The sequence below is a fragment of the Pseudorasbora parva genome, chromosome 12 (assembly GCF_024679245.1).
Source record: "Pseudorasbora parva isolate DD20220531a chromosome 12, ASM2467924v1, whole genome shotgun sequence".
NCBI classification, from domain to species: Eukaryota; Metazoa; Chordata; class Actinopteri; order Cypriniformes; family Gobionidae; genus Pseudorasbora; species Pseudorasbora parva.
Genome location: NC_090183.1, coordinates 35,196,333 through 35,217,083, shown reverse-complemented (window position 1 = coordinate 35,217,083; position 20,751 = coordinate 35,196,333). Strand labels below are relative to the sequence as shown.

At 37.5% G+C, this 20,751-nt stretch overlaps 1 protein-coding gene across 3 annotated transcripts; it reads right to left on the bottom strand.

Annotated features, from left to right (window-relative positions):
- Nucleotides 1-256: 256 nt before the first annotated feature.
- On the bottom strand, nt 257-20,696 carry b4galnt1b (beta-1,4-N-acetyl-galactosaminyl transferase 1b). 3 transcript variants are annotated; one of them, XM_067460008.1, is made up of 12 exons: nt 20,675-20,696; nt 13,180-13,305; nt 12,786-13,008; nt 9,842-10,018; nt 8,004-8,110; nt 7,601-7,638; nt 7,333-7,513; nt 7,125-7,223; nt 5,878-6,065; nt 4,847-4,987; nt 2,780-3,017; nt 257-1,791 (listed from the first exon to the last, which is right to left on the bottom strand). In XM_067460008.1, the coding sequence occupies exons 3-12, from the start codon at nt 12,998-13,000 to the stop codon at nt 1,577-1,579; spliced, it is 1,599 nt and encodes a 532-aa protein (XP_067316109.1). In that variant the 5' UTR covers nt 13,001-13,008; nt 13,180-13,305; nt 20,675-20,696; the 3' UTR covers nt 257-1,576. The 3 variants fall into 3 exon arrangements, with proteins under 3 accessions (XP_067316109.1, XP_067316106.1, XP_067316107.1); XM_067460005.1 differs by lacking the exon at nt 20,675-20,696 and adding an exon at nt 20,356-20,605 and having other exon boundaries at nt 13,180-13,308; XM_067460006.1 differs by lacking the exon at nt 20,675-20,696 and adding an exon at nt 20,356-20,605.
- Nucleotides 20,697-20,751: the final 55 nt, after the last annotated feature.

Sequence of the window (20,751 nt, the reverse complement as noted above, 5' to 3'; positions counted from 1 at the left end):
TCTGACAATCTACTGAACCTACTGGTAACTTGTTTGCCACGTAGCAATAAAAAATATACTAAAAACCTTGATTATTCTGGTTAGTCACATTGTACTGCTATTATTTTGAACAATACTGTACATATAAGTCTTTACAAAATGTATTTTTAAATTAAATTACTGGGCCGAATTTGGCTACTTAGAGAAGCTAAAATATAATATGTATTTTTGATTATTTTTCTGAGTGTTCAATCGATGTTTTTATCACACTTATTACAAAATGTGGAAAATAATAATAATAAAGAATGAACTGTGTCCAAATTTGACTACTGTAGTCTGATATCACCTAAAAAGTTTTATTTTATAGCGACTTCTTCAGTATTTGCACATTTGTGCTATTTACTCTGAACAGTCTATTAAAATAGCTTTTTTGGTTTTAGTAAGGTTAGTTGTCTAATGCCATTCTGCATAGCAAAAGCATCTGACTGGAGATTTCCCCCCAGTTAACTGGCTTTGCATGCCTTTGGGCTATATGCTCATGATGGGTGATTGCTAAATACATACATACAAAAAAATGCCATTGGACTTCACATTGCTGCTTCACATGTGGCAAAAGACAAAAGACCCCAGAATCAAGTAAATAAATACGTAGAAAAAATAAATAAGCTATACCAAGACAGTGATTTAGCCTTTGGCACAGTCACTCTTCAGAACAGAAAAATATCAAATTCAGGTTTTACTGATACACAATGAATCACCTATCTATCTCTCACTTAGAAATCTGTCGGAATGTGTATGTGAGAGGGAGAGAGAGATCATGAGAGTGATATGTTGGATTGTCTGTGGTTTTAGCTTGCTAATGATGTTGAGTCTGTTCCTTCTTTCATGATGCTGAGGGTCTGGTCTCTCCAATTGAAGTCCATTTGTTTTAGTGCAAACGTACAGAGAGACGACCCTCAATAAAACACAGACAGACACACAGGTACACACACAATTAATGCCAGACAGGGAGATGATGTGACATTCCATGCGAATGTCCCAGAGAAAGTGTTTCCCTTTAACTGGATTGAAAAATTCTAAAAGTCATGGTTGGAAATGTTTACCTCCACAGTTTTCTCTTCGTTCTTGAGTTTCTAGTTCTTTCAAAAAGAAATATTCTGTCATAGTTTACTTGCTCCCATGTCATTTTGGGGCTTGGAAGTGTGTTTGAAACAACAGTAAATAATGACAGAAGTTTCATTTTTGGGCCAACTATCCCTTTAAATGTGATACTGAAACATGATTGGCTGATGGCTGTGCATCATTTATGGAATGGTTTGATCTGTATCTAAAGAATTCTTCTGAACAAAAATAAAGCTAAAGAAAGGCGACACAAAAATACGACATCTTCAGGTATCAAAAAAATGTTAATCATCCATCACTGCACATCTCATCCGCCAGTCATGTTCACACACATTAGGACACTTACTCACATGGGTCCATATACAGTATACACAGCACACCTCCAGTGTCTTCACAGGCCTCTTTAGCTACTCAGGGAGAGAGTGTTCATTTGAGGGAGGACGAGAGAAGGGAAGAAGGCATTGTCAGAGTGGGTTCAGTTGTGTGTTAGACACTGAAAGCGGTTTTTGAAGTACAAGAGGCCATTTTTGGTGTGTGTCGCATCAGATGAAGCAGGGGGGTAACGGAACTTTGCGTAAGTTTTGTCACTTTCCGACTGGCCCCACGGGAGCTTGATCTTAGTGGCGTGGTTCACAATGACATCATCACACGACCCAACATGCAGGGAACCGAGCCCATCGATAAAAAACTCTGTAAAACAAAATATGGAAATAAGAACAATTAGTTTAGTATCTGTGACTCATTGTGTTTTTTTGTGTCCTTTTACAGTCTTTGTGACTGTAATTTCTTCAGTCTACAATAATTATGACAATTGCTGTCTCTTTAATATTGCAAAAACTCATATATGTTTGAAACAAAATGAGGGATTATATAAACGCACACTACCATTCAAAAGTTTTGGGTCAGTAAGTTGTTTTAAATGTTTTAGAAAAAAGTTCATCAAGCTCATCAAGACTGCATTTATATGATATATCAAAAATACAGTAAACACATTATACTTTAACACATTTTGCATTAAAGTTCCCTTTACAAATGCATTATAAATCATTAATAAGCATTATAACTGCATAAATTCAATTCCTGACTTTCCTGATGTAGCAAAATTTGTGATTTTTTTTTTAAATGGTTCACTTTACATTAAGGTTTACTTTTACAGGTTATTTATGTGTGTAAGACATGAATAAATACAAGTGTCCACCCTTCATTATTAATATCCATTAAGTTATGGTTGTCCTCGTTGCTGTTTTTTCCCCCGAATTTTTTTTTTTATCATTTCATCTTGATAAACAAGAAGAAATCATTTTTCATATATTTCTGTGGATGGGCATCATGACTTTTTGCATAGTTTGAGTAAGGCCTAGTCCACACGTACCCGGGTATTTTTATTACCGGAGTTTTTCCTCCTCCGTTTTAAAAAACAATTGCGTCCACACAAGCACGGTTTTAAAAAAAAAATCTGTCCACATGAGAACGCAAAACTACGCTATGATTGGCTGCCTGATTTCCACATGGGTCCCATTCACTGCACCGATGCACATTGCACTGACTGAGGGATGCCATGGGCTCAAGTGAAACCCTTCTACAAGTTCCTTTACTTTGGACTCAGTGACAGGTACTGTATACAGGTGCAGGGCCGAAGTGGACTGTAATAGCTTCACACACTCCACTGAAAACTCACCTAGATGAGCAACACGGGCTAGCCGGGGGTCAAAGCCAACCTGCTGCACTTTATCTGTCCTGGCAAGAAAGAAATTGATGACTCCATCAGTGACCACGCAGTGAGGAAACCCCTGGATGATATGATGGAAGCCTCGCCGCATGTGCAGACAGTCCCCGTCTTCCTCTCCAGCCTCAATTGAGATTGTCTGCCTGTAGGTGGCAGTGTAGCCTGTAGCTTCACGCACTGCTCCTCCAACCTAAACACACACAGCAGCCAAACACTAAGAACAATGCAGAGAAGATAAATCGAAGTGGAGGACACTCTTTAGTACAGGATCTCTTCATCATTTTTTTTTTTTAAAACACCACAGTTAAAGAAGGGATAGTTCACCCAAAAATGAAATTCTGACATTTATCTGCTTACCCCCCCAGGGCATCCAACATAGTGGACTTTCTTTAGTAGAACACAAATGAAGATTTTTAACTCCAGCCGTTGCATAATTTATAACTGCATAATATTTAATAGTACATTTTTGGGTAAACTATCCCTTTTATCTATTTTGGTCTCTTTCTCTTTATAAAAGTTGTCTCCTTATCCAAGGTCTCCAGCTGTGTGGTTGTGCACACAGAGGACTCATTCACTGGAAAGGTCACATTGATGACTTTATATTGACTCTACAAATATCTTTACCATTCAAAAATCTACCTTTATAGGCATCGGAGTACTCCAAATGTAACAAAATTCAAACAAACATGCAAAGTTCCAAAAATATCTTCCTTTTGGAAATATTTGAACCATTCTGAACGTTACAGGCATGGACAATTGTCTCCTTTGTTTGAATTCCAGCAATTACTGCCAGACTCAAGCGGGTAGGAAGGTTTCACAAAGCCTGTTTAGCTCAGTGTATAAAAAATAGGAATTGTCAGAATTAATTTTTTTCAAAACCCCATTCTCAGAGGGAAATTCCACTAAGCAATACTTTTAGTACAGCCATCTTGACCAGCTCTTTGAGATGAAAACACAACAGTGAGGTTATAAGAAGTGTGTCTACTCCTACTCCTTTTAAGATAAAAACTCCCTCTAATGCTCAACCAAGATAATAATGTGGCCCCAACGTGAAGCCTAAGGTGTGCATTACTTTTTTATTTTTTTAATACAAATACATAATACATAATACAATGGCCTGGAGTCAATTATATTCTTTATACATTTTTATCCTATTGTTTGTTATATTTATTTGCTTGTCAATGTCTTGGTAGGGTTTGGTTGTTTTGCTGTAGCAGTATACAGATCTTTGAAATAACGTGATATTTTTAATGTGATATTTTGTTCTATAATGCAATGACATTCATAAACTTTGAGTTTCACTTACATTAATGTCCAATTATGTCTTGGTGCCACTGTATATGGAGTGAAATAAAAAAAAAGATACAGGGTTCCTCATTTCTCATTTTTACAATGGCACAGAGAGTTTGTTTTCTCTAAAAACAGTTAAAGAAAAGAACAACATGATGTATAACTCCACTACCCATTTTAATTAGCAGAGACTGAATCATTAGCAGAGGCTGTTGCTGTGGATATTATGAGGTGGGATGTGCCTTCTTGATTAAAGGTTTAACTGGGGACTCTGCCAGTTCCAGAGGTATAAGTTCCTCACCACAAGAGGGACCTGAAGAAACTATTGGCTTCCTGTGCTATGGAAAAGGTCCTCAAGGGGTTTTTAAGCCATTGATGTGCACCTGAGCCACTCAACACATGCAATGTCTCTTCCCTATATAAGACTAGGTCATAAGTGTAAAGTATTGTTTCTTTTTAAATATCCTATATATATATATATATATATATTAAAATTTAAAGTTTTACATTAACATTTTAAATATATTTTTACATTGTAATAACTTTACATTTAATCTCCAAAATAATGCAGAAACAAATATTTATCTATTTTTTTAAAATATTTACTCTAACAGGTAGGACATATACAGAAATTGAATTGAAGACATATATATATATATATACACAACCCTCTCTTTTTTATATAGTATATATCATGCTACATACGTACGTATTTGAACATTTTCTCACCAGGTCAAGTGTGGTTTTTTCCAGCACATCAACCAGCTTCTCTAGCTTTGTGTTGGCAGTGAAGATAAAGTCATCATCCACCCACAGCACATACTTGGTTGTGACCTGTGACACGGCCAGATTACGACCAGCAAACCAGCCCTGAGACATAGACATACATATCAGATCCCATCCATCATACTGCATGCAAAAACAGGCAGGAATGGGTCATAAAAAACAAATAAGTAAAAACTGGGTTAAAACAAACCAATTTTGGTCATTTTGGCAACTCAGCGTTGGATCAAAAATGGATGAACCCAGCAATCAAAAAGGGAACTATTATTGATTAGCAAGAACATCCAAAAATCGACATAAATAGTGTTTGTCAGTGAGAAAGGTGCAGAAAAGAATATCAAGTTATACAGCTTATACAGATAAATTAAATTGCAGTTTAAAAGTTTAATATTGAATAACATACATTTAAGAATGATGTTATTTTGTAAAAAAAAAAAAAAAAAAAAAAAGTCCCACTAATAAACACACAGACATAAACAGACAAAAACAATAGGCTAAGTACAGCTAAGAAACTGAAAACTGAAAACCTGTAATACACTACAAGTCGGTAATAAACTATTTATTATAGTGAATCTACAGGATTTTTCTTTCGGTTTAAATCACTCCTCAGCACCATTCTTGAGTCTTGAGTGATTTGAATGTGAGAAAAAAAAAACTAAAAAAAGAACATGCTCCTTTCAGCAGGCAAGTTCAAAGTTCTTTCTTCTATCTGCTTTAATTCGTTTTCTTCTATTTTCCACATATTGCATGAGCGACACACCCCAGAATGGCCGAAGTGGTATCGGCACACAGAAAAACGTTTGTTTGAACATGATCTCCATTCCCAACTCAGCACCACTGGGTGACTGATTACGAATGATTATCAACACAAAATCAACCCAGCCTCGTCACCAACAGTCTGACCCCAGTGTTTGTGTCAAATAACCCACTGTTATTTAGAGTGATATATAAATTGGCATAAAAAGGAAGTGACCTACCTTTCCAAAGGGCATGATGTAATGTTCAATATTTGGGCCTGACACAGTTTTCGGATGTTCACTGTCGTCTGCTATCACTATTGTAACAGTTGGATAGTACCGTCGTATGCTGTCAATTAAATCCTGGAGCTTGTCATAGCGCAGGAAGGTTTTGGTTGCTATGGTCACAAGAGCGCTGATGTTGTACTCTTTGAACAGGGAAAAGTAAATGTGAGAGATTTGATTACTTAACCAATAACACTAAAACCACAGAATGAAACAAGTGAATCAAGTGTACATCTAATGACACCTCTAATAATGGTTTTTAATATACTTTTAAATATAAATTATTCTTGTGACAGCACACTTCAGTCAAATGATCCTTAACAAACATCAAGAAACATTTCTTATTATTATAAAGAAAATATTAAAGGGGTGGTTCCGTGTTTTTTTTCTAGGCTTGGTTGTGTTATGGGGTGCAGTATAACATGTCTTAAAAATTATTTTCTTTTTTTTAAACGGCATATTTTTTCATATATTTGACCTTTATTCTACACCGCTGTCTCCCCTGTCCTTTGAACAGCTCGTTTGCTTCCTGCTTCTGTGAAGCCCACCCCTCCGAAAAACGCAATGGTCTTAGATTGGTTAGATGGCCAAATGTAGTTTCATGTATTTTTATTGGCTGAAGTGCCAAGCACAGGTTGTCCGGAAACGCCACGCCCCTTACCATTACGGGCAGACGTCACATCTGGGGCAGTATTATGTTAATTTCAAGGGTTTATGATGTCACCAACCCAGGAAGAAGCTCGTTGTAGTCCAAACCGGACATTTTTGTAGGCAATAAACTGCCATAACTATAAAAGACATTATCACCGTTTGCATTGAACTTTCAGCGCTGTAACTTTGCAGATACTGTGTATGCTCAAGCAGCAACATTACACACTAACTAAAGTTAAAAAAGTGAAATCGCATACAACCACCCCTTTAATATATAGAAAATGTAATTAAATTAAATTAATTAAATTAATTCATTGTAACATGTAAAAGTGTTTACTGGCACTTTTGATTCATTTAATGCATAATGTAATTTAAAGTCTCTGATGACTCCATTATAGAACAAATCTTCAGATTATGCATCTTGTAAATGGTCATGCAAAATATGCAAGTAAACCTAAAGCGATTTTTAAACCTAAGTCTGATTTTGCATCTCAAAGTATATCTGCACAGGTTTTAGTTTTAAAAAACACTAACAACACTGATGTATTCACCTTTATCTGCATCAGAGCCGGTGTTGTAGAGTTTGGGTGTTACTCCATGACGAATCTTGATGGTGAAAAGAGCCTGATGTCCTTCTGTGTCTAACTGCACTGAATCATAAGCATAGAAAAACTACATATGAAACAAAGATTATCCAGTCCTGAGTTTAGGGTTAGGATGTATTTTTATTTTTAGAGCAACTACCCAGAAGCTGCATACCTGTGTCAGCTGTGCTGGGATGGAACAGAGTGTTAGTATACGTGATAAACTGGAGCTGTCGATTCAGACTGGACAAAAGGCCACTGCTCAAGGTCATGTGCATCTCGCCATCACCCCTGACCTTTACCCCCTCCACCTCTGCTGCCACATTAAACGTGCCCAGAGATGCTGAAAAGTTCAGCTACAGAGAAGGACATAAAACAATGTTCAGGAAGCATCCGCAACACATGGGCACAGGAAACAGACACATATGATTCATTTCACTTACAGTATAGAAGTCTCTGGGCAGCTCTTTTAAGGCCAAACCTGAAACACATTAAAGCCATGTACTGTTACCGTCCAAACAAATTGAAAATCCATTAAACTACCCTCTATTACAGACACAGTTAATTCAGTAATCTAATGATTTTCTCTTTTCAGACCATAAAATCATGAGCATCATGTTATTATTCTGCACAGACATACTGTATATCAGACTGCAAAATATCAAGCTATTTTCTTATTCAGATCGCATAATTTAATTCTTGGGTGAATTGTCCCTTTAAATGTTGGTGTTAGTATTCATTACATTAGATTAAAAATGTATTAATATAAATGCCTTGCAATAGTCTCATCACATCTCGTCAGTCATATTGCAATATTCATCTAACTAGACACAAAAAGAGTATTACCTGGTATAAGGATAGTTTTAAGTGGCCGAACCTCCACACCCTGTGTTGGGTACTGCAGGGGGTTGTTAGCTTCAGCTACAATCAGCAGATCAGCAGGGGTCTGCAACCTATACACAAAAGAGCTATTATCATTAACTTAAACTAAAAAAAGTAACAAAACTTTTATTACTTGAAATAAAAAAAATAAAAAAATAAAAAAACATTAACAGAAATAAACTTGTCAGGGCAAAAATTCAAATGTTTGGTTAGTTTAAGCTGAAGTATTAAAATAACTAAAACTAATAAAAAATAACAACAAAAAAAAACTAACACTTAATAAATACTATTTAGACATATTTGTTACATGTTACCTGGTTTTGTGTTTCTTGTTTTTGTTATTTGGACTTTTATTTTGAAGTGTATTTTCTGTTCCCACTGTTATGGTGCGTTCAATTCCCCCTGGGATGTTCATATTTACGAGGTGAGAACATAGACTGTAAAAAAATATGGACGTAGTGTCCGTGATGTCACCCATAGGATTCCGATAACGAGCTGGCCGCGCATCATCGCGTGTCACTCCCGGAAAACAGAAAATGGGCAAAGAGGCTCTGGGTAGAGCTTAGGTGACGCAATGACTATAGTCGGCGGATAAATGGCTATCCACTTGTCACTCAAAGTAACCACGCCCTTAATTATGCAGAACTTTAAGGCTTTATATAATGTAAACAAATGAGTTATAAAAAAATTCACCTCCCTCAGAGTTGTCATGAAGGGCAAAATTAGCTGTATAGACCAAAACTACAATTTGTACCAGGCTGTAAACATGTTTTTTTTCTGCTGTAAAGTTGGGAATTTTAACATGGGGCTCAATGAGATTCTGCTCCCTTCTGGAGCCTGTCCCTAGCTCAAAGCAAGATGGCAGTGTACCTTCTTTTAATGAATCTCAGGTAAACACACAAAGGTTTGTAAACTCTGCTTATAGAAAATTAGAAAAAAAGATTGTATATCAGGCGAGTTTTAATCTTTTAAATAATAACGTTTTTAAATAATCTATGAAGACACTGTAAACTGTATCATTATATATTAGACTAATAGTTCTATTACAATGCTAGCTTACTTTGTTGTAAATGACAAATACCCGTTGCAACCATTGATTCTGCAATGTTTCTCACTGACACGCCCCCAACTCGTACAGATCGGAGCTTAAAGAAAATCCCGAACTTCCCACTGTTATTTATGACCTCGCGGTATCATTCATGTGCGTTCAACTCGTAAATATGATCTGTACGACATGACTTGAACGCACCATTAATGTCCTGTGTTAATGCTTCTTGTTTGTTGCCAAGTGCTTGATTACTCACACCTGCTGCTTCTTGTTTGCCTCTTCTCATTCAGTGTCTGGTGCTGTGCATTGTGTTTGTATCCTGTGCGTTGTTTTCAGTTCTTTTTTGTGTCTGGATTTACTCTTGTTTCTGCCTAGATTTGCTTTTGGTATTTTTTTTATAAACTTCTATGTTGCTCAGAAAAAGAAAAAAAAATTCTGAAGCACCCTGCTTTACAGTATTAAAAAAAAAACATGGAATAAAAACACTTTTTTTTAAACTAAATTACAAATTAAATTAAAAAATAAACCATAAAATATAAAAAATAAAATCTAATTCAAAATATGAAAAGAAAAAACATAACAGTATATCTATCAATTAGGAATTATACACAAACGTATATAGAAATGTATACATTTATTTATCAAAACTTTAAAAACTCTTGCCTTAAAAATGTCCCAAGTTCAGAAATTCTATTTGATAATATATGGATTTATAAACCAAACACGTTCACTGACATAAAATGATTAAATGCACCTCATTTGGAAGCTTTGATACTCTTTGGCTCGCCGTTTCTTCATCTCGTGGAGCTGGGAGGCCTGGAAGGCAGTGTGCAGGGGATGTGCAGACACTCTAGGGAACAATAGCTGAGCAAAGGGCAGGTTGATCCCTCGGCTCTCTCCTTCACAAACACACCCGTTGCGAGCCAAAAGCCTTTACGGAAGAGGAGAAGTATTACTTTCCGTTTTCTAGTAGATTTCCGTTATTTAACTTTGTATTTATAAAAACATTTTGAAAAAAATGATCACGGTTTCCACAAAAATAATAAGATATTTAAAAATTATTAAGATTATTGAAAGATTATGTGACACTGAAAACAGATTAATACAGTTATGGCTACTAAGAATTCAGCTTTGGCATTCCAGGAAAAAATATTAATAATAATATTCACATATAATTTAAAATATATTAAAAAAGAAAACTTTTTATTTTAAATTGTAGTATTATTTCACAATATTAAAGTTTTACAATATTTTAAAGTTTTACATTTTTATCAAATTTATGCAGCCCTGGTGAGCATATGAACAAAATTAAGCATTAAAGCAGCACTAGGTAACTTTTCAACCTTCATAATATATTTTTTAAGACTCTTGTGATGATAAATCGACTTACAATAGGTTGAATGACACGTCTGCTATAGCCTGATGGGGTCTGTATCGTTTTTAATCGTACTTTTAAACTTCTGGTTTCGGGTAGTAACCCGAGAAAAAAAAGAACTACAAAATTCGACTGCTTTACGGCATATACGTCACTTCCACCAACACACACACTTCCTTACATTCGGACGTGAGAGCCCAACTTTGTTCGTCGGATAATATAGTCATGTCCGAAGCAGCACAGACAAATAAGAAAGAAAAGGTTTTGTTGGAGGAAAGCAATAAGAGGAAACGAAAAAGTGATGGGATTAAAGGCAGGACGAGGATCAACATGTGACCAGCGTTTGCTCGTCGGCGTGAGCTGAAGGAGGCATGCCCGACTGATGCTGTCATGCTTGTTACGGTGAGCTACCACTCAAACATTGAACTGAAGTATCATATAGATTCTGTAAAACGGTAACCAATAGACTACTATAATGACGCTGGCTTGTAAATGTGAGCATCGTGATTATTTGGCGTTTGAAAAAAATAAAACCCATGAAATTATATTCATATGACATGCTGAAACATGCCACTGACTGTAACGTTACCTGGGATGAAGACATTTCACACGCGACGCCAGAAGAACTCTGAACTCCTCCTGCAGTGTTCAACTGTTAGTGCTGCACCAACCCGCGGCGCCACTTTTATGAAGTTATTTGGCCCGCACCGCACCACTGTATATATTTTAACAGCCCGCCGCGCACCCCCGACCATTAAATAGACATACGGGGTCCGCGGGTTATGAGACGACCCGCGCATCACTAGTTCAGGGCTATCAGGGTTGTCATGTCAACAAATGCATCCGCGATGGCATCCCCTGTTGTAGGATGACAGATCTTACGACAGTAGTTGAGGACATTATATTTTCCAAACTGTAGGGGGACCCCGAGAGCAAAAGTAGCCAAGTGCGGCTTTAAAGAAAATCTGTCCCACTTTATATTAGGTGACCTTAACTACGATGTATTTACATAAAAAATAAGTGCAGTGTACTTGTGTTCATATTGTATTGCAAAACACTTTTGCTAATGTTGAGGTGTAACGCTAGCCTAGAAATCTAGACGCACCCTAGCGGCAGCAAATCTAATCTGCCCGCGAGGGTCGTCTAGCAACTCTCAATACAATTCTGAGCTGTAAACGCCAAATTCTGGTCGGGCCAATCACATCGTGTATAGAGTCGATGGGTGGGGCTTAACATAATGACGGGAGAGTTGTGCTTGCATGCTACTAGTAAACACAGAAGCTGGCGAACGGCGGTCTTTCGAATCAGCTTTGACCATGACTCTGGAAGACTTGGAGTTAAGCTTTTCTCTGAGAAAACTACTAAGGACGGCACTGAAGTGATTCTTAAGAAGGGAAGATGTGTTCAGAGTTTTGGGATACGGCGAAAGTTTAATCTTTCAACTAGCTCTGCTTCACCTTCGTTGCTCTGGTTGGTTGTAGCGCTATCCAATTGCGTGCAGAGGGAGTTTGAAAGACAACCGTTTATCCCGCCCCTCGGATTGAGCCCTGTCAATGGTGAGTTTCCAGACCATCTTGATGTGGGTCTGGCTTCTCAGGCTAGTGTAACGCCACACCAGCAGATGTTGGTTTCCTGTTCTCATTTCCTGTTTGAGCTGTATTTAGGATGAGCCAAGCCTTAACCAAACCAAGCGTTTCCAAGAATTAGACTGTATGCCTGTGTACGATTCTGCCTCTTTCCTGACTTACGTTTGCTTAGGAAGCCTGGTTTGGACTGATAACTGTGTTTGGACCATCTGCCTGCCTACTCTTCTTTGTCTTTTGGATTCCTCTTGTGTATGTTCACTGATTGGTCTGCTACTGTGGTTTTGACCTTCTTCCTGGCCTAACATTTCTGTCCTTTTGTCATTCTAACTTCCGCAAATGGATTCTAATGCTGCCTCAGCACCTTCGTTACATGAAGTGGAATACGGGTAGAGTTAGAGACAAGAATGTGGTGGTATGGGCAAGTTTAAGTGTAGGGTTAGGTTTAAGGTACGTGTCAACATTGTAATTATAATTTTAACTACAGAAATTAACTACAGATGTAATTACATGCAGGTAATTTTAAAAATGTAAGTACAATGTAAAAACATGCATGTACACAATAAGTGCATTGTATTAAACAATTAATTCAAATGTTATTACATTGTAGCCACCTAATATAAAGTGGGTCCAAAAAATCTTAACCCACATTTTTTAATGATGTATTTCAGAAAATTAGAAGTGAAAAAGGGACTATTCTTAGTCTCACTTAAAAGATTTTTGTGTGAAGCGTAACTAACCTGGCCACACTCTCCCTCACACGGTAAGGGATGGTACTAGCACTGGGATCCGGTTCAGGAAGTCTCTCCTCCAGTAGCCGATCAGCTCCAGGACCTGGTCTGTACCGGACATCTACAGTGCTGTAGACCCGTGTGGGCCAGGAATGTAGCACAGCCAAAACCAGAACCACTGATGCTACCAGAGCTAACAGCACAGTCTTACGTAGGGAACGCATGCTACAAGCTACAACACAAACAGAAACACATAGTGTTGAAACTTCATTTGGTGTAATTAAATTCAATTATAAAGAAATTTTAAGGCTTCCTTATATGAAACGGTTCAGGTTACTTGACTGTAACCCTGTTCCCTGAAAAAAGCGGAACGAGATGCAAGTAATTTTCAAAAGCTACTTACTCTATCCAATCAGAGCGAGGGGTACTGCAAGTTGCCATTACTGCTCTTAAAGGTCCATGGTATGGATTGGTTTAATCTTGAGGTGAATGACAGTAGTGGATGAGGTTGATGGAGGGCTGTCTCCATCTGCTGGGGAAGAAAAGGTCCTTAGTCATGTCAGTTGTAGTGCATACAATTTTTACTTATTCACAATTTTCTTCAAAAGGCAATACAATTAAAGATCTTCAAAAGGCAATAAACTTTATATGAGGCACAGGTCCAAATGTCAGTCTTTATCACATGGAAATTAAAGGGACCCACTTTATATTAGGTGGCCTTAACTACTATGTACTAACATTTTAATTAATCATTTGATACAATGCACTTATTGTGTACATACATGTTTTTACATTGTACTTACATTTTAAAAATACCTGCATGTAATTACGTCTGTAATTACTTTCTGTAGTTACATTTGTAATTACACAGTTGGCACTTCCCTTACACCTATCCCTGCCCTTAAACTTACACACACACCACACCTGTCCCTAACTCTACCCGTATCCAACCACAATATCACCAAAATTTCTTTGCAATACAATTTGAACACAGTAAGTACATTGTACTTATTTTTGATGTAAGTACATAGTACTTAAGGCCACCTAATATAAAGTGGGGCCTAAATGGGAATATTTTGGTTACATTGAAGCACTGTAACTTATTGTTTTTTGTGGAAACTCAGTGGTCACCTAGCTAAATCTACATTACACATTTTATGTAATGTATTCAGACTACTTTTTGAGTACTTTTGACCAAACTTGTTTATTACATTAAATGGGATTATTGTACCATATGTTACATGTATGGTCTGTTATTGTTGTGTTTTGCTCCCTGCACTTCCTGTTTTAATTTGTCACATGTTCCTCTGTCACGTTTCCCTCCACTTGTCTGTTTGGTTACCCGCGTTAGTTTAGTCCTGGGGCCTGTTCTTCGTACCTCGCTTAATACATCTAAGATGATTAGACAGATCCCAGATCTTTTAATCGTGATAACTGATCTCTGGCTAATTTGGTCCTTCAAAAATTTGCGTATTGGATTAAAATATCTGAGATCACTGCTTGTACCTGTGTTCTCTAAAGAGGGCAGATGCATCGATACTCTAAACCACGATCAGCAATGCAGCGATTGGCTGGCGTCAAGACAACGTAGTGACATCATATAATTAAAAAAGCCACCTGGCAAAAAACTTGTCAAAGAAAAAAAAGAAAGAAGAAAAAACACAAATTTCTGGACCTTTATAAGGAAATGACCAAACCAACATAAAAGTTAGATTTAAATTAAATTTTCACTTTTTTTCATAGAATTATTTATATTCATGATTTTATAATATGTGTACACACTTTGCATTTTTATTTAAATGTTGTAATTTCATTTTGAATTCAATTTGAAGCAGATTTTTTTTGTGACAGTATTAATTAAAATTTCTTAAAGGTCCTGTTCTTCGCGTGTTTTCAAAGCTTTGATTATGTTTACAGTGTGCAATAGAACATGAGTTCATGTTTCGCGTGTAAAAAAAACAGTATTTTTCACACAATTTACTTATCTGTACAGCACTGTTTTCTCCGTCCTAAAAATGGCATAGACAGTAAAAGAAATGGACAGAGCGTTCCCATAGACTTCAATGGCGGAAAATGAGGTCAATCCGAGGCACTCACTTCCTGATGGCTGAGCGAACTGCGCAGGCTCAGACTGAGCTTGACGATGTAGATGTGACGTGAGCCTCCTGTCTGACAGCTGTAGGTCTTCTAGTAGTTGTGGAAAGTAAAATCTGAATCACGTTGTTTAAATATTTTCGCCCGTTGCTTTTGGCTCACTATCGGTTTCTCCCCATTCTTCTCCCTTGACTTTATCGGACTTTATGTTTCCACGTCCCCCCGACTGCCTCATAGACAGTAAAAGATTGTCTGCGAGCGTCTCCTCCTGTCTATATGGTAATTTCTCAACTGTGCGACAAAGTCGTGTTGGTTATGACGCAATGGGCCCTATGGGTGGAGCGCTTTCCGAGTGCTAGATTACCCCCTTGAAAAACGGCCTGATGATTTCCTTGTTCTATGAAGTCCCTCCTTCAGGAATACGTAACAAGTTTTGATTGGGCCAGCGCTTCCCATGTTGTGATTGGACAGCAGCTTAGCGCACTTTGCCCGGAAAGGTCCCACCTCTTACCATAACGGGGAGATGCATGCGCTAAATGCGCGCTCTTCTCCACGTGGGAGAGCAACAAGACCACGCCCCCTATTTTGCGTGTTCTTGTGGGCGGAGGGTTAGTCAACAAACGGTTCTAGTGACGTCATTCCTGCAGGAAGTGCAGGGGTGTAGTCCAACCCGGCCGTTCGCTGTAGGCTTTGAAAGGGAACTTCTGTTAAATAAAAAATCTCGCTTGGCATTGAGCTTTGAGCTTTATAATTTTACAGGTATTATTTATGCTCTAACAGCAACATTACACACTAACTAAAGTTAGTACATTATCCATCATCACTCACATTAATGCACGACGGAGATTAACTGCACAATGTGTGTAAACCTCCAATACAAATATAAAATAATTATTCCATCACAATTCACAAATAAATCTGTCAATTAAGTGACTGTGTCTATAGTATTATACGCACATTTTACACAACATTAAAATATTATTTTCAAATAAACTTTTATATTTATTATTATTTTAAATTATTATTTCCCCTGGTTCAGTAAGGAACTCTTGTAATAAAGTAGCAGAGGCTGTGACAGATTTTAAGTATCACCTCAAGATGCAATCTAATCCTGTTGACATGAAATAAGCCTCTGCTCCCGAGCAGGTTTAAGCTTAAGGACCTGTTGCTATGACAGCAAGTCCAGGATGAGCGTTGAAGAACCAAACAATCCGAGATCAAGCCAAATCGTCAACATTCAAATCCAGCTAACTGAGTTAGCGACCTACGAAGAATGGGCCCCTGTTCAGCTGTGTTTAGTTTATCCTCATCTGTGTCATCTTTGCCTCATGTTTAGTCTGTCATCAGTGTGTGTATTTAAGTTCCTCTGGTTCAGTCACTCCTTGTCCGGACTCATGTTAAGTTGAGGTGTTTAGTGTTCTGTCTAACGTTTATGTAAATAAAGCCTGTCTGTTTGGAAGTCCTGGATTTCCTCATCTCTGCTTGCACTACACACCCGTAACACCATATTGGTATAAAAAACGAAGAGAAAGAATATTTATTCTTTGTTATCAATATCATGAAATGCATTAACCATTGCATTACGATGAAATAACTGCAGGGGGAAAGCTAATAATTAATTAAAGGGTTACTTCAGCGATTAGCATATGGCTTTGTATCAGTAGAAACCCTGGAGTACAATCAAATGATTGTCCTTCCCCCCCTCATATCCCCCTGAGACGAGAGATTTGTGAATTTTATTTCTGGAAAAATTCCTCCCGTGATGCAAATTGACGATATTTGCGTCATCTTTGGAATGTTTAGCCAGAGGCTAAAGACTACAGCCAGCAGAGGGAGCCATTTCCACGTTTTCAACCCACACATGGGGGATGGAGATCTCACTCACAGCACAGGTCGCAGCGGCCGGCATTCATTTAAACGGATGCTAAGCAATGTAAGTGTTTTAACTTCTCAAATTAATTTCTATGAAAGTTAAGCTTCCAAAGACATGAACTGAAAACACACCAGACTGAACACGCGTTGTGAATGTATGCCATGAGTGTGGTCGCGATTACCTCAGCTCTCATCAGCTCAATTATGATGTTAAATCTAACTCCTAATCTGAGTTAGGTCAGATTCACGACCACATATGTATGTGGTCTAAATCAGATTTGAAAAAATCAGATCTGGGTTAGATTTGAGTGTTCACACTACCTCTGAAGAAGTCTGACCTGGTCACTTGACCCCAAAAAAATCAGATTTGGGCCACTTTTGCCTGCAGTGTGAACGGGGCCTTAGTGCCGTGAGACTCACGCAGCAACTCGATCGTTATATTGAACAGACACGTTCAGTATTTAATTGTAGTGTCTGTAATCCAGTAGCGGAGGCTTTGGGAATGGCCTCACTGGGCAGCGAAGCATTCTGGGAATTGTAGTCTTTCATCCCCATGAGACAAAAATACATTTTCTGTCTTTTCATTCATTAATGACCCAGTTCAAATACAGATTCATCTTTCCAGCGCTGAAGTACCCCTTTAAAATATAAATGACAAAAACTTTGGCAAAAAAAAATTCTGATTAAAATGAATAAATAATTTGTATATTTAAATAAAACACTTAAACACTAAGAATATAAATATTTTATTTGTTTTACCTCTATTTAAATGTGACCATTACCAAAATCAGGGAACTGAGAGACTTTCCTAATCATATACAAGCGGAAGGATTTTTTTTTAGAGTGAAACATTTAAAAAAGAAAAAAAGATTTATAAATAGTAGGGATTCTCTGATCGATCAGTAGTCACTAATTTTGGCTGATCTCCCAAACCGATCTCAATTTGATGACATGAAAAACATGAAGACGTCAAACTGAAAACTTTAGATCACCTGTCATGCTCTAAAGAAATAAAAATGTGGCTACAGGATTTAATACATCAAACCTGACTCATTGCCTCTATCATCCGCTCTCGGTGTCTGAGGTGGGGCTCAGCAGACTAATATGGGCCAATCATGTTGACAGGAAATAGGTATTCATATGAAAAAGGTAGTCATATTGCCTGCAAAACTCCTGGTTGGAGCATCCTTAATAAATAGTTTTTACTTCATTATATGAATAATATATAATCTTAAAAATATATTATGATTAAATTTACTTTTTGATTTTAAATTGACTAGTTAATTAATTTATGATTTTATTTGAAATGATATTGGTACACTTTCATCAGTAGAAGCTTACAAGCCTAGAAAGACAATGTCTATCTGGGGGTTCTCATTTCTCAGTTTTCTTAAGATGAGTAGCTCCTATTATAGAATTTGCAGTGGTAATATAATCCAACAGTTCCTGTAATGGCAATGCTCAGCATTCAGGTGAGCTGAGTTTAAATTAAATGAGATGATTTGTGATCCCAGACAGCAACATAGTGGTCCAGATCCGGGCCACATCTTTGGATTTAACGCGTATCAGATGTGGGCCAAATCTGGAATCTGAGCCAACACTATTGTTCTAATACCATCTAAATTAGATGATCTAATACTACAGTATTAGATGTACATGCGTGGTAAGGAGGGTGTGGTTCAACAGAGGAGAGCCAGGAGCCCAGAGGCAAGTAAGTAGATCAAGTACCTTCTTTCCTTATACGGCCTGAACATTATCACAGCATGCTTTACAGATAATACAAATTTAAAGTATAAGAAGAACGTAACATTCTGAGACATTCTAAAAACAAGAGAGATTGTTTCAATGTCTTTTATCATTACAACAAAAATATATTTTCAATAATGTATTTCAATAATGCCCCTTATACGATACTGCATGAATTAAGCCACTGATGAAAAGCTTACCCCCATAGTCGTAAGCAATAAAAATTGAAAATACAGTAAATTATCTTCAGGAAATCATGAGGTAACTCTTATAATAAAACCAAATTTTAATTTACAGTTTTAAGAACTTTCTTGATGATGAACAAATTGAAATTGGCCACAGAGAGTTTGCAGTTTCAACCTATCATCCATCTCCTTTGACCCTGAGTCCCAAATTAAAACAGTATTCATTATTTCAAAAATTGTTTGTTGTAAGCTGAGAAAATATGACAGGTCTTATTCCAGAACTCCTTTGCATAATAACATTTAAAAAACAAATGTGGTTTCAAGATTAAAATTACAGAATGTGCACTGTGAGGAGATCTGTGAGTCCAATTTAAATTTAGAAATAACAGTTACAGGGATAGTAGCCTAATATGAAGATTTGTATAGTGACGTTCTTTCAAGTTGGGTGACAGAAACATATTACCAGACCATATTATAGTATAAAGAGAAGGATGATTTAATTTCCACTGCTAATTTTCCTAATAAGGATACTTCTAATCCAAAAATTGTTACAGTATGACCTCACCTAACCGCATGCAACAGTTTAGGTGAATAGAGTTAATAACCCATTCAAAAACTTTAGGTGAGGAATCCACTTCAAAAATTGCAGTAGCCTAAATTTAGTATAGAAATAAAAGCCGTTTTTTTAACACATCCAAAACAAAATTACACATTTGTTAAACCAATTCTTAATAAAGACAGATATTATTGAATTCCATATTATGCTCCTATAAGGAGAAAAACTGTGGGAAAAGGCACGCTGGCAGGCTTCCCAAGGCTGCTTATGAAAAGCTTGACCGGATATTTTTTGCATTTCAAATCGCCTTAGCAAAGATAATTAGCCTATACCAAATTGGCAGATAGACAAACTCTAAAATATTCGGAGGCAACCCGAGAGAGAGAGAGAGAGAGAGAGAGAGAGAGAGAGAGAGAGAGAGAGAGAGAGAGAGAGAGAGAGAGAGAGAGAGAGAGAGAGAGAGAGAGAGAGAGATTGCGACGCGCAGCTAAACGCAGTTAAATAACCACATGGAGATAAAACCATGCGCAGCCCCGTAGAGTGTAAATTGTTTTACAGTCTATGGTGTAAACCCACGATTGCGACTTTCTTTCTACTGATGTTGATGTGGTTTATACAGCAGGAGCAGGCCAATGCTCGGTGATTTCCAACCTACTGTAAACTATCTTACATAGGCCCCACAGCTGACAGCATGCACCGTTGCCTTTAGATCATTACAAAGCCTTGGCAAATAGTCAATATCCATTAAGGTCCATGATAACCAGCGGACTCATCATTTCCACTGCCCATTCCATCTGTACAGAAATACAGAGAGGAACCGAGAAGCCCCTTGGCCTAGCTGTTGTCGCCATATGTCACATCATCCACTGTAGATTCCACCAGGCAATGCAGAGCCATAATTCTATTAGCAATCTATCATGTAATCCGAATCCAGTCCTTGTTTTAAATTATTATCCAAACGCCAGGAAATTAATGCGAACGATTAAAGTGCTTATTTAATTGTAGGCTATTTACTCACTAGTGCAGCAGAAACAAACAAATGTGTCGTACACGACTAACATAATGATATCAGTGCTAATCACATCAGGGCGGATGAGCGAACCCGTTCAAATAGACTAAATCTTACCTGTAATGTCGCGACCAAGGGATCTCCTCCCCTTAAAATAACCCCGGTGCGCTTGTCATGTGAACGCAAACAACTGATAAATGAAGAAAATCCGGTGGCATGGCATCAAGCTTTCAGACAGAATGGAGGAGAGCGGAGAGTCGTCGGGCTTCCCCCCTCTATGAATAGCGATGGAGGGCTGCAGCGGCGAAATGCGCTTAAATGAGGAGGGGAGAGTGATGTGGCTTCTCAACGAGCACGCCTGCCGCTCCCCACAAGACGCGTCTTAGCTCTTAAAGGGTTAGTTTACCCAAAAATGTAATTTATGTCATTTACTCACCTGTCGTTCCACACCCGTAAGACTCCGTTCATCTGCTGAACACAGTTTAAGATATTTTATATTTAGTCCGAGAGCTT

Excerpts from the sequence above, each read along its gene's own strand:
- b4galnt1b (XM_067460008.1), bottom strand. The coding sequence starts at position 13,000 with ATGCGTTCCCTACGTAAGACTGTGCTGTTAGCTCTGGTAGCATCAGTG. Across the intron at positions 7,639-8,003 it reads TAAAACTATCCTTATACCAG|GTTTGGCCTTAAAAGAGCTG; the intron begins GTAATACTCTTT and ends AATGTGTTTCAG. Across the intron at positions 7,224-7,332 it reads TCCCAGCACAGCTGACACAG|TGCAGTTAGACACAGAAGGA; the intron begins GTATGCAGCTTC and ends CTTATGATTCAG.